Raw genomic sequence first — 13078 nt, 5'->3', positions numbered from 1 at the left:
ATTAGTGTTACATCACATGGGATTTATGATCCAGTTACATTACAGAAGAAGTAGTCACAATAACTAGATTTGGTGACCAAACGTTTCGGCCTATCAAGGCCTTCCTCAGCGGTCTATTATCTTAGTGTGACTTCTTGTGTTGTGGCGCCGGATCACCTCACGTGAACCACAACACAAGAAGTCACACTAAGATAATAGACCGCTGAGGAAGGCCTTGATAGGCCGAAACGTTTAGTTGCCAAATCTAGTGAATCCCATGTGATGTACTACTAATAAATGTCAAACTGCAGACAAAAGAAGCTGTGTGCCGCAGTTCTCTATTACTTAGCTATGACTTACCAGTCCTTGCTATCACTGGCATAAACGGTGTGCGGTGCTCTGCCTCTATAACACAGCACACCGAGTGTCGTCCGCTACGTCTCGGATGCGGACCAAAACAACGTTTGTGTGCACGAGGCCTTACCCTGCACAGTTAAGGCTACTTTCACACTTGCGGCAGAGTGATCCGGCAAGCAGTTCCGTCGCCGGAACTGCCTGCTGGATCCGCAAAACGTATGCCAACTGATGGCATTTGTAAGACTGATCAGGATCCTGATCAGTCAGAAAAATGCATTGAAATGCCAAATCCGTCTTTCTGGTCTCATCCGGCAAAACGGATCTGGCATTAATTTATTTTTTTCACCTTTTTTTCGGTCTGCGCAGGAAGGACGGATCGGCATTCTGGTATTTTGAATGCCGGATCCGGCAGTAATACATTCCTATGGGAAAAAATGCTGGATCCGGCATTCTGGCAAGTTTTTATTTTGGCCGGAGATAAAACTGTAGCATGCTGCAGTTTTATCTTTTGCCTGATCAATCAAAACGACTGAACTGAAGACGTCCTGCAAAGATTGCTCTCCATTCAGAATGCATGGGGATAAAACTGATCAGCTCTTTTCCGGTATAGAGCCCCTAGGACGGAACTCTATGCCGGAAAAGAAAACGCTAGTGTGAAAGTACCCCAACACCATAAAAATTTAAATAAATATATATATATATATATATATCTATCTATCTCTCCCTGTCAAAAATTGCTAAACTGATGGCTTTATTAATCCAACGCCCCTCAAAAAATACAACTTATCTTCCAAAAAGTAAGCCCTCTTATAGTAACATTGAGCGATGGGTAAAGAAATAGTTAGGTCTTGAACGACAAAATAGGTCCGCATCTTTAAGGAGTTAAAAGTTTCTTCTTACTGAGCAACTACCGAATAGAAGTTCTACTGTACTTCTTCGGAATTTAGATTGAGGCAGATTTGCTAATCCTTTCTAATATTTAGGCCTCACGCACACGAAAGTGTTTTTATTCCGTGTCTGTTCCGTTTTTTTTTTTTGCAGACCGATGCGGAACCATTCATTTCAATGGGTCTGCAAAAAAGGGGAAGGTACTCCGTGTGCATTCCGTTTTCGTATGTCCGTATGTCCTTCCGCAAAAAAATAAAATAAATTGAATATGTCCTATTATTGTCTGCATTATGGACAAGGATAGGACTGTTCTATTAGGAGCCAGCTGTTCCGTTCTGCAAAATACGGAATGCACACGGATGTCATCCGTATTTTTTGCGGACCGCAAAATACATACGGTTGTGTGCATGAGGCCTTAGACAGATTTAGGCTAGACACTTTTGTCTAACTTTATACCACCTACTGGATGTCTTTCCTGGCATCAAAACTTTGTGCCAAAAATGTTGGCACATGTCACTGCATCTTAAGACTAGAATGCCACCGTTTTGCTAAAATTAAACCAGAAGTTTGGCTCATTTAGTCTCATAACTCTTCCCCATGTGTTACAATTCCTCCATATCCGCTTACCGATACTGAATGGAAACACGTATCCTAGTCACAGGCTGAAAATCCGGATCAGGTGGAACTATGGCTGGTTACAATGATACTGAAAGGAGCTGTGCACCTGTGTGACGTGAACATGACCAGCTCAGACTTGCAGCCTATGGGGGATCATTTCTTATAGTGCCAATTTGGGACAAAGTTTGTGACTTTTTAGGTGTCTTCCCAACACCCTGACCACTTTTCCCAAAAAAGATTAGTCGCATCTTCCTCCAGAAGGGTGGGATTTTTGGGGGGATTCTGGGGTAGCGGCTGCGGCAACCTGCAAGTCACTCTGCGACCCCATTCATTTCTATGGCTTAACTGCGATCCACAGTGGTGCAACTACTGTCACTCCCAAGGTCACCGTGTGACCCCAGCCTTATGACAGAACACTGGTGTACAGAAGTCACAAATTTTGGCAAAAGCTTGTATGTGCGCAAAAATTTGACTTTTAGCCATTTTTTTGCTGCTCTCGCCACTGTTCCAAAAAGGGCCTGTGGCATAAAGGGGTTGTCTGACATTTTGATTTTGGTGGCCTATCCTCAGGATAGGTCATCATGAGGCTACTTTCACACTAGCGGCAGGACGGATCTGACAGGCTGTTCACCCTGTCGGATCCGTCCTGCTGCTATTTCGCCGTGCCGCCGCTCCATCCCCATTGACTATAATGGGGGCGGGGCAGAGCTTCGGCGCAGCACGGCAGTGCAGGGCGAAAGGCCACCGGACTAAAAGTACTGCATGTCCGACTTTTTAGTCCGGCGGATGGAGCGGCGGCACGGAGAAATAGCGGCAGGACGGATCAGACAGGGTGAACAGCTTGTCGGATCGGTCCTGCCGCTAGTGTGAAAGTACCCTTATCTGATCAAGGGGTCCAACTCTCAGGACCCCCTCCAATCAGACACTTTGGTGAGCGCTGCAGCCTCCTTGCAGTTTACCAAGCACAGCACTCTACACTGTATAAAAGCTGTGCTTGGTACTGCAACCCAGGCCCATGCACTCGAATAAGACCGAGCTGTGCCTAGGCAATGTGACCGATGAATATGACGTCACTGGCCTAGGAAGAGGCTGTAGCACTCCAGCTGATCAACGGCAGTCTCTAGAGTTGTTCTCTCACTGATCAGTTATTGATGGTCTTCCTGAGAATAGGATCGATATTAAAATCTCGGACAACCACTTTAAAGGGGTTGTCTGTTTTCAGGAAGAAATCGGACAACAGTTAGGGCGGGCCTGAGATAAGAAAAATAGACTATCACCTAGCAGGTCCTGTTGACCTGACTACAGTGGTGACATCACGTCGACAACACGTGACCACTGCAGCCAATCATTGGCCTCAGTAATGCACTGAGGATCAACAGAGCCCAGCCAGGAGAACCAGAACAGTGGCATGGGACCTGCTAGGTTAGTAATGATCATTTATTCCTGACACCTCACAACTGCCTGACTCCCACAACCAATAGATTCACTATAAATGACACCACAGCGCAGATCTACGGCAGCTCATAGCGGTCATAGATTTCATTTACTGGCACACAGACAGGCAACCATATGACTAACTTATTAAGTGCCATGTGCCTGGCAAAGTATTTATTGCACTTAGTCTGGTGCACTTTGGACCTCGAGCTGTGGGGTCAGCCCCTTGCTGCTAAAGGAGGCTGATTTTTAATCTAACTTGCTTTGCACAAATCAATTCACTCATGACAAGTTAGGCTACTTTCACACTAGCGCTATTCTTTTCCGGCACTGGGTTCCGTCCTAGGGGCTCAATACCGGAAAAGAACTGATCAGTTTTATCCCCATGCATTCTGGATGGTGAGCAATCCGTTCAGGATGCATCAGGATGTCTTCAGTTCAGTCTTTTTCAGGACGGAGATAAAACCTCAGCATGCTACAGTTTTAGCTCCGTCCAAAATTCCGGAACACTTGCCGGAATGCTGGATCCGGCATTTTTTCCCCCATTGAAATGCATTAATTCCGGATCTGGCCCTAAGTGTTCCTGCAAAACGGATCTGTGCATGCTCAGACCGCAAAAAATTTGAAAATATAAATAAATGCCGGATCCGTTTTTCCGGATGACACCGGAAAGACGGATCCAGCATTTCAATGCATTTGTCATACGGATCAGGATCCTGAACCGTATGACATATGCCATCAGTTTGCAAGCATTTTGACGGAACTGCCTGCCAGAATCCTCTGCCGCAAGTGTGAAAGTACCCTTATGACAATTCTCTACATTGTATGGCGCCACCTGGTGGTCAAAGTGTAAAGAAATGCGCATGTCCACATCTACAGAGGTCAGGTATGCTCATCCTCTGTTCACTGCCCAATAGAAATAAAAGTGAAGAAGGACACCGACTGTCTCCAGAGTCCGCCCCAGGGTCAGATCTGCACCAAGGACAACACTGGGAAGCAGATCATGATCAGAAAGGAAGTTTGGCTATGCTACAAACACTGCACAGTAGCGAATAGCAGCCCATCAGAACTTCTGGGATGAGCCCCTTTCAAGCAGAGAGACCCTCCTGTGCCCTTAGCCTGCCCTCTTACCCAGTGTTTGGCAGCATGCTGGACACCTCAGGGCACACGATCCTTCCCAATGTCCGGCTTCTGTGTGTATAAGGAGGCAGCAGTTAGACTATAACCTTTACTCCACATTTCCAAGTTCACCCACAGCGTCACGTACTAAAGGTCGCGTGCACTAACCCCCCTGAGGGTTATACAAGCCGCCATGTGAAGGCTGGCACTTAATGCCACATAGATAAGCACGGCAGGTATTGTGCCACACTTGTATACCTTGTGCTGGAGCTCTGTCTTCTCGGTGACCGGTCACCTAGTTCCTGCAGCGAGTGCCAACCGCAGCCAATAAGAAGCCTCAGGACCGGTAGCCAATAAGCGATCACATCAATACACGTGAGGCGCTCAGCCTTCTGCTCTGAGAGCGAGGCTTGGAAGGAGGAAAGCTACTGCTTTGGTCTGGGAGCCTGTCTTCCTTTTTTATGCTATGGATGGTGGACCTTGGTGCAGTGTGTGTGTGGGGTAGACACCTAGAAGGAAAACATACATCAGGTATTTGTTAGACATACGAATTAATGTCTGCTCGTGTCTTAAAAAAAAAACTTTTTCTCTCAGTGTTCATACTTCATGGTTATAACTCATTTGGTGGCCCTTTGCCAAGACTGTGTTTTTGCTCCTTTTAATCTAAATGCAGCCCTTGTTGACAAGTGGGATAAACTGACAACATTTCAGAGGCAAAAATATGCACAAACTGGTTGTCGCTTTCCCTCCCCCACACTTGGTGACAGGTTTTACAAGGTGCGTTACTCACTGGGTGTACGGCAATTAGAGAAATCCTCTCCCAAAATTAAAACAGGGTGTAAGGATTTAATAAGTGATATAAATATTCCCTTTTAAAGGGATTTTCCAAGAAGATTTTTTGGGTTAAAAAAATAATAATCCATACTTTGGCTTACGGATCCCTTTCCGACACTACGTACGTCACCTGTGCTCTCCATTTAGACATGCTGGAAAGAACCTCTCAGCCGGTCCCTGGTTGAGTTGGTCACTAGTAGTGTTGAGCGAACTTGTGTTTTAAGTTCGGCGTCTAAAGTTAGGGTTTGGGTTATCGAAGAATCGCGTTATGGATTCTAAATTCCGTTATGGTCCATTTAGAATTCATAACGCGATTCTTCGATAACCCAAACTTTAGATGCCGAACAATAGTCACTAGTGTTGAGTGAACATCTATTTTCAAGTTTGGTATACAAGGTTCAGGTTATCTAAGAATTCCGTTATGGATTCCGCTACAACAGACCATGTACGCCGAACTTAAACAGAAGTTCGCTCATCCCTATAAGTCACCTGTGTATGCACAGAGGCTCCTAGCTGAGCCTTTGATGCAGATGTATATGCAGCCCTCGGCTGGGGCTACATGGCTCTCTTGGCTGTGATGCCGCGCAACCAAAGATCGCTGTGTGGGAGTACAGCCATTGAACTGAATGGGGTCGCAGTGCAACTCACAAATTGCCACGGCCCTAACACCAGAATCGCCAAATTTGTTCAGAGATTCTGGGGTCATGGTCACTGCAATCTGAGTCATGCTACGACCCCATTCATTTCAACAGGTCCACAGCTGCACAGTGATCTTTGGTCAAACCACATGTGTTGCGGACAAGATCCCCATGTAGCCTCAGCCTCATACATTTTGTCTCCCAATGGAGTATTTGGCGCTAATGAAACTGGTCAGAGTAGTGGACGAGTATTATACCTACCTACTTTATTAAAAGGCACGCGCCTCTTAATAAGTTTGGTGCATTGTCTAGCTGAGTTTCTATATATGACTGGTTACTAATTTGCACCCTTTTTTGGTAACCTTTTGACCTTAACCCCTTAAGGCCTCTTTCACACGGGCATGTGCGCCCCGTGGTGATGCTGCAGGCCGCAATGCACGAGCACAGTCCCTGGGGAAGCCGCAGCGGATCGCGGACCCATTCACTTGAATGGGTTCGCTATCCGACCGTTCCACAAAAAGATAGGACATGTTCTATCTTTTTGCGGAACGGAAGCACTCCGTAGTGCTTCCATAGGGTTTCGTTCCGTGCTTCCTTTCCGCATCTCCGGATTTGCAAACCCATTGAAGTGAATGGGTGCACATCCGTGATGCAAAATGCCCACGAAACGGCACCCGCGGTCCGCAATACGGCAACGGGGGCGCACACTCCCGTGTGAAAGAGGCCTAAAGAGGACCAGTCACTACAAGGTAAAATGCAATCTGAAAGCACCATGTTATAGAGCAGAAAGAGCTGAGTAGAGATTCAATAAAACCTGTAATTTATACATTTAGCGTTTTCTCTGTATGCACAATGCTATCAGTCACTGATTACACCTTCTCCCTGTACCAATAGGTATTCACAGGAGGTTAAAAAAGCAAAGATATGTGTATACATTACAGGTTTTACTGAATCTCTTCCAACAAGACTACGTATCAATCTGCTCAGCTCCTCCTGCTCTATAGCACAGTGCTTTCAGATTGTATTGCATTTTGTAGAGACAGGTTCAGATCCTCTTTAATACTTGTACATCATAGAATACCTTGTCTAAGGACTTATGAAGACCACCAGCTAGGTTCTGTCCACTAAACAACTGCCTTTTCCATTCATGTTGAATCAGTTTTGTTTTCATCTGCGTTCTCTTTGTCTGTTTTTTTTCCATCCGTATGGCTTAAAAATGTCATCTGTTTTTGCATGTTTGTCAAATCAGAACAGAAGAATGCCCAACTAGCGTCTCCAACTAACCATATGTGAAAGGTGGACTGCAATCACTGATAATACCTTCCCCATGTACAACCTTCAGTGACTGACAGCTATCTATGTATACACACACAGAGAATACGATCAGTCACTGATAATATCTTCCCCATGTACAGCTGTCAGTGATTGCATTCAGAGGTGATGTGTCACCGCTGATACTACTCATTGGCTGCTGCGGTGCAGGAGGCATGTCCATGTCCCAGTCAGACGAAAACAACCTGGGGACTGAAAGATAGAGAAACGGGAGCCAGCGCTCAGGGCCAGAACGGTGGGTAGCTGGTAAATAACAATCTTGCTGTATACAATGCCTGCTAGGGGCCTTTCACAGAAAACATCTCAAAGGGCATTTTAATCATTTATAAAAATAGTTGTAATTGTTGCCACACAAAAATTTATTTTCAGGCACATTGGTCAGTCAAATTGTCTTCAGATTATCTGACAATGCTGTGTTTTTTCTTGTATATCACTGGATACCATGCTACTCAAAAAGGGGACACTATATGGACAAAAGTATTGGGACACTTACATATACAGGAGCTTTTATGACATCCATAGGCATTAATATGTAGTTATTGGGGGCCCCCCCCCCCCCCCCCTTCTTTGGAGCTACAACAGCTTCCACTCTTCTGTGCTGTCCCAGCTATAGCTTCTCAACTACTGTAGAGTTCAATACATTTTTAGTGTTACAGCTGTTAACCACTGTACTTAATGTACTTTGCTGCCACCTAGTGGCCATTGTTATATTTGGTTTAAGTAAATTATCTGTGGTTGTAATTCATTATGTCATTCATCTTGTAATTCTTCTTCTGTGAGCTCACATACTGTGTCTTTCAGTCTTTTCCTATTTGTCAGACATGCATCACAGAGCTGGAGAGAGGATTTTCCCTGGACCTCTCTCATCATTTCTCAAAGTACATTCCATAAATTATCTAAAAGCATATCAATTGCATCTTCCTCACTGGAATTCTACATGCAACTGGTATCAGTAGAGGAATGAGTATAGCGCGTTAACTGTCTTCTATTACTTGTACGAGAGTGCCACTGACACTCATCAGAGTCTTCTCTCACTTACATCAGTGGCAGAATGTGGACCATTTAAGGTCTTTTACACCAAACTGACCCAAAAACGCCTTTATGGACCTTCCTTTCTGCACTGGGCCCCAATTATGCTGGAACAGAAAATAGTGTTCCCCAAACTGTTTCCACAAAGTTGGAAGCATACAATTGTCGAAAATGTCTTGGTATTCTGAAGCATTAAAATTTATCTTCCCTGGAACTAAGGGGCCCAGGCCAACCTCTGAAAAACAACTCCATAGCTTTATTACTCCTCCACCAAACTTTACAGTTGGCACATTACAGTCAAGCAGGTAATGTTCTGCTGGCATTTGCCAAACCCATACTCTACCATCAGACTGGCAGAAAGAGAGGCACGATTCATCACTCCACAGGACACATTTCCACTGCTCCAGTATCCATGGGCAGCATGCTTTATACTACTCTATCCAACACTTGGCATTGTGCTTGGGGATGTAAGGCTTGCATACAACTGCTCGGTCATGGAAATCCATGGCATGAAGCTCCCGGTGCACAGTTTTTGTGCTGATGTTAGTGCCAGAGGAGGGTTGAAACTGCAGTTTTTGAATCAGCCGAGCGTTGGTGACTTTTATGCACTATGCGCCTCAGCATTCGGTGATCCTGCTCTGTGACTTTATTTGGTCTCTACTTCATGGCTAAGTTGCTGTGGTATCTTAAAGGGGTTGTCCGGTTTCAGAGCTGAACCCGGACATAACCAGAATTTTACCTCTCCGGCCCCCCCTAATGTTAGCATCAGAGCATTTTTTATTTACCATAACACACTGCTAAGCGGAGGCTTCTGCCCAGCAGTGTGTTTGTTGACGTCACCGGCTCTGATTGGCGGGCTTTAGCGCTGCCCTAGCCATTTTACAGGGCTCACATCGGGCTCAAGCCTCTGTCTGGCAGCCCTATGAAGAGCCAGGTACGTCCCCGGATCTCCTGAAAATGCCTTTGCCCTGCGCAATTCAGTAAAGAAGAGCATCGGAGCTAGAGATGAGCGAATTTCATATTTTGAAATTCGTTTGCACTTCGTTTGGTGGTAAAAGCAGAATTGAGTTATGGATTCCGTTACCACGGACCATAACGCAATTCTATGATGGAATGCCTTTAGAGGCCTTTATTCCGTCATAATAGAAGTCTATAGCCTGCATAACGGATCAGTCCTGTTTCCGTTATACAGGGGATAACACTGACAGCAAAAGACGGACACGCGGATGCTTCACGTTTGCATCACTGACCACCTGCTCACGGAATTGAGCACGGACATGTAAATGAGGCTTTAACCGCCTCCGGACCTCCTAACGCAGATGTGCGGTCCGGAGGCGGCAGCCCTGCGCACGACAACGCATATACGCGTCATCTCGCGAGGGCCGGGATTTCCTGTGAACGCGCGCACACAGGCGCGCGCGCTCACAGGAACGGAAGGTAAGCGAGTGGATCTCCAGCCTGCCAGCGGCGATCGCTCGCTGGCAGGCTGGAGATCTGATATATATTTTTTTTTTAACCCCTAACAGGTATATTAGACGCTGTTTTGATAACAGCGTCTAATATACCTGCTACCTGGTCCTCTGGTGGTCCTTTTTGTTAGGATCGACCACCAGAGGACACAGGTAGGTCAGTAAAGTCGCACCCAAACACTACACTACACCCCCCCCCGTCACTTATTAACCCTTTATGAACCCCTGATCACCCATGATCACCCCATATAGACTCCCTGATCACCCCCCTGTCATTGATCACCCCCCTGTAAGGCTCCATGCGGACGTCTGAATGGAGCCTTACAGGGGGGTGATCAATGACAGGGGGTGATCAGGGAGTGTATATGGGTGATCACCCGCCTGTCATTGATCACCCCCCTGTAAGGCTCCATTCAGACGTCCGCATGTGTTTTGCGGATCCGATCCATGGATCCGTAAAAATCATACGGACGTCTGAATGGAGCCTTACCAGGGGGGTGATCAATGACAGGGGGGTGATCCGGGAGTCTATATGGGTGATCACCCCCCTGTCATTGATCACCCCCCTGTCATTGATCACCATCCCCCCTGTAAGGCTCCATTCAGACATTTTTTTGGCCCAAGTTAGCGGAAATATATATATTTTTTTGTTTGTTTTTTCTTACTAAGTCTCATATTTCACTAACTTGTGTCAAAAAATAAAATCTTACATGAACTCACCATACCCCTCACGGAATCCAAATGCGTAAACATTTTTAGACATTTATATTTCAGACTTCTTCTCACGCTTTAGGGCCCCTAAAAAGCCAGGGCAGTATAAATACCCCACATGTGACCCCATTTCGGAAAGAAGACACCCCAAGGTATTCCGTGAGGGGCATATTGAGTCCATGAAAGATTGAAATTTTTGTCCTAAGTTAGCAGAAAGTGAGACTTTGTGAGAAAAAAACAAAAAAAATCAATATCCGCTAACTTATGCAAAAAAATAAATAAAATTTCTATGAACTCGCCAGGCCCCTCATTGAATACCTCGGGGTGTCTTCTTTCCAAAGTGGGGTCACATGTGGGGTATTTATACTGCCCTGGCTTTTTAGGGGCCCGAAAGTGTGAGAAGAAGTCTGGGATCCAAATGTCTAAAAATGCCCTCCTAAAAGGAATTTGGGCACCTTTGCGCATCTAGGCTGCAAAAAAGTGTCACACATCTGGTATCGCCGTACTCGGGAGAAGTTGGGCAATGTGTTTTGGGGTGTCATTTTACATATACCCATGCTGGGTGAGAAAAATATCTTGGTCAAATGCCAACTTTGTATAAAAAATGGGAAAAGTTGTCTTTTGCCAAGATATTTCTCTCACCCAGCATGGTTATATGTAAAATGACACCCCCAAAACACATTCCCCAACTTCTCCTGAGTACGGCGATACCAGATGTGTGACACTTTTTTGCAGCCAAGGTGGGCAAAGGGGCACATATTCCAAAGTGCACGTTTCGGATTTCACAGGCCATTTTTTACACATTTTGATTGCAAGGTACTTCTTACACATTTGGGCCCCTAAATTGCCAGGGCAGTATAACTACGCCACAAGTGACCCCATTTTGGAAAGAAGACACCCCAAGGTATTCCGTGAGGGGCATGGCGAGTTCCTAGAATTTTTTTATTTTTTGTCGCAAGTTAGTGGAATATGAGACTTTGTAAGAAAAAAAAAAAAAAAAAATCATCATCATTTTCCGCTAACTTGAGACAAAAAATAAAAAGTTCTATGAACTCACTATGCCCATCAGCGAATACCTTAGGGTGTCTACTTTCAGAAATGGGGTCATTTGTGGGGTGTTTCTACTGTCTGGGCATTGTAGAACCTCAGGAAACATGACAGGTGCTCAGAAAGTCAGAGCTGCTTCAAAAAGCGGAAATTCACATTTTTGTACCATAGTTTGTAAACGCTATAACTTTTACCCAAACCATTTTATTTTATTTTTTTGCCCAAACATTTTTTTTTTATCAAAGACATGTAGAACTATAAATTTAGCGAAAAATTTATATATGGATGTCGTTTTTTTTGCAAAATTTTACAGCTGAAAGTGAAAAATGTCATTTTTTTGCAAAAAAATCGTTACATTTCGATTAATAACAAAAAAAGTAAAAATGTCAGCAGCAATAAAATACCACCAAATGAAAGCTCCATTAGTGAGAAGAAAAGGAGGTAAAATTCATTTGGGTGGTAAGTTGCATGACCGAGCGATAAACGGTGAAAGTAGTGTAGTGCCGAAGTGTAAAAAGTGCTCTGGTCATGAAGGGGGTTTCAGCTAGCGGGGCTGAAGTGGTTAAAGGTGTGCTGTGGCCTCTTTCCCACATAAGTGAATCACAGATGTGTCCTGTCCTTGCTTGGTCTGCACAGACAGCACATATACCCACTAACTATAATGTGTTTATTCACACTTCTGTAGTAGCATGCTGTATGGATCTTGCTCACCAGACGTGTTTAGAAACTGAATTAATTTCTTCACCAGTGGTGTATATTCAGTCGATATGGAAAATTTTGAAAAATTAACTATTTTTTTAAATTTTAGTTTCTCTGATTTTTAAAGGGAACCTGTCACCGGGATTTTGTGTATAGAGCTGAGGACATGGGTTGCTAGATGGCCGCTAGCACATACACAATACCCAGTCCCCATAGCTCTGTGCGCTTTTATTGTGTAAAAAAAACTATTTGATACATATGCAAATTAACCTGAGATAAGTCCTGTCCCTGACTCATCTTAGGGACAGGACTCATCTCAGGTTCATTTGCATATGTATCAAATTGTTATTTTTTACACAATAAAAGCGCACAGAGCTATGGGGACTGGGTATTGCGGATGTGCTAGCGGCCATCTAGCAACTCATGTTCTCAGCTCTATACACAAAATCCCGGTGACAGGTTCCCTTTAAGCTGGATAGCTATACTTCATAAAATAGTTATGTTATTAATTAACATTCACCATATGTCTACTTTATGTTTGCATCATTTTGTGAATGTCTCTTATGTATTTTTATTTTTATTTTTTTGTTACAGGTCCGTATGCGGAACCATTCATTTCAATGGGTCTGCCAAAAAATAAATGAAATGACTCCATGTGCATTACGTTTCCGTATGTCCACATGTGCGTTCTGCAAAAAAAACAAACATCCGTTATTTTTGCGGATCCGAGAATAGGACATGGGTTTTTTTTTTTTTTTTTTTCTTCAAGCCCCATTGAAATGTATGGTTCCGTATACGGAACTGTAAAAAAAAAAAAATGAACGGAAACGTAAAAAAAAATACATAAGACATTCACAAAATGATGCAAACATAAAGTAGACATATGGTGAATGTTAATGGATGTAAAATACGTTCGTGTGCATG

The 13078-nt window shown here is 44.3% G+C and overlaps 2 protein-coding genes across 3 annotated transcripts in view; one reads left to right on the top strand and one right to left on the bottom strand.

The window, feature by feature from the left end:
* HSDL2 (hydroxysteroid dehydrogenase like 2) overlaps positions 1 to 4749 on the bottom strand; it is a 41218-nt gene extending 36469 nt beyond the window's left edge. The window contains exons 1-2 of the mRNA XM_044271243.1: positions 4654 to 4749; positions 4408 to 4467 (exon numbers count right to left, since the gene is read on the bottom strand). Of these exons, the coding sequence (XP_044127178.1) occupies positions 4408 to 4424 (17 nt within the window). The 5' untranslated portion in view covers positions 4425 to 4467; positions 4654 to 4749. The remainder of the gene's footprint in view (positions 1 to 4407; positions 4468 to 4653) is intronic.
* Positions 4750 to 4835: 86 nt separating this feature from the next.
* The window catches only part of PTBP3 (polypyrimidine tract binding protein 3), a 185595-nt gene continuing 177352 nt past the window's right edge, over positions 4836 to 13078 (top strand). The window contains exon 1 of one of the 2 annotated variants that reach the window (XM_044271212.1): positions 4836 to 4926. The gene's annotated coding sequence lies outside the window, so the exon portion shown is untranslated. The remainder of the gene's footprint in view (positions 4927 to 13078) is intronic. The other variant, XM_044271222.1, reaches the window with a different exon arrangement.

Source organism: Bufo gargarizans, chromosome 1, assembly GCF_014858855.1.
Source record: "Bufo gargarizans isolate SCDJY-AF-19 chromosome 1, ASM1485885v1, whole genome shotgun sequence".
Lineage (NCBI taxonomy): Eukaryota > Metazoa > Chordata > Amphibia > Anura > Bufonidae > Bufo > Bufo gargarizans.
Note: the sequence above shows the minus strand (reverse complement) of the source record. Positions and strands in the feature narration are given on the sequence as shown.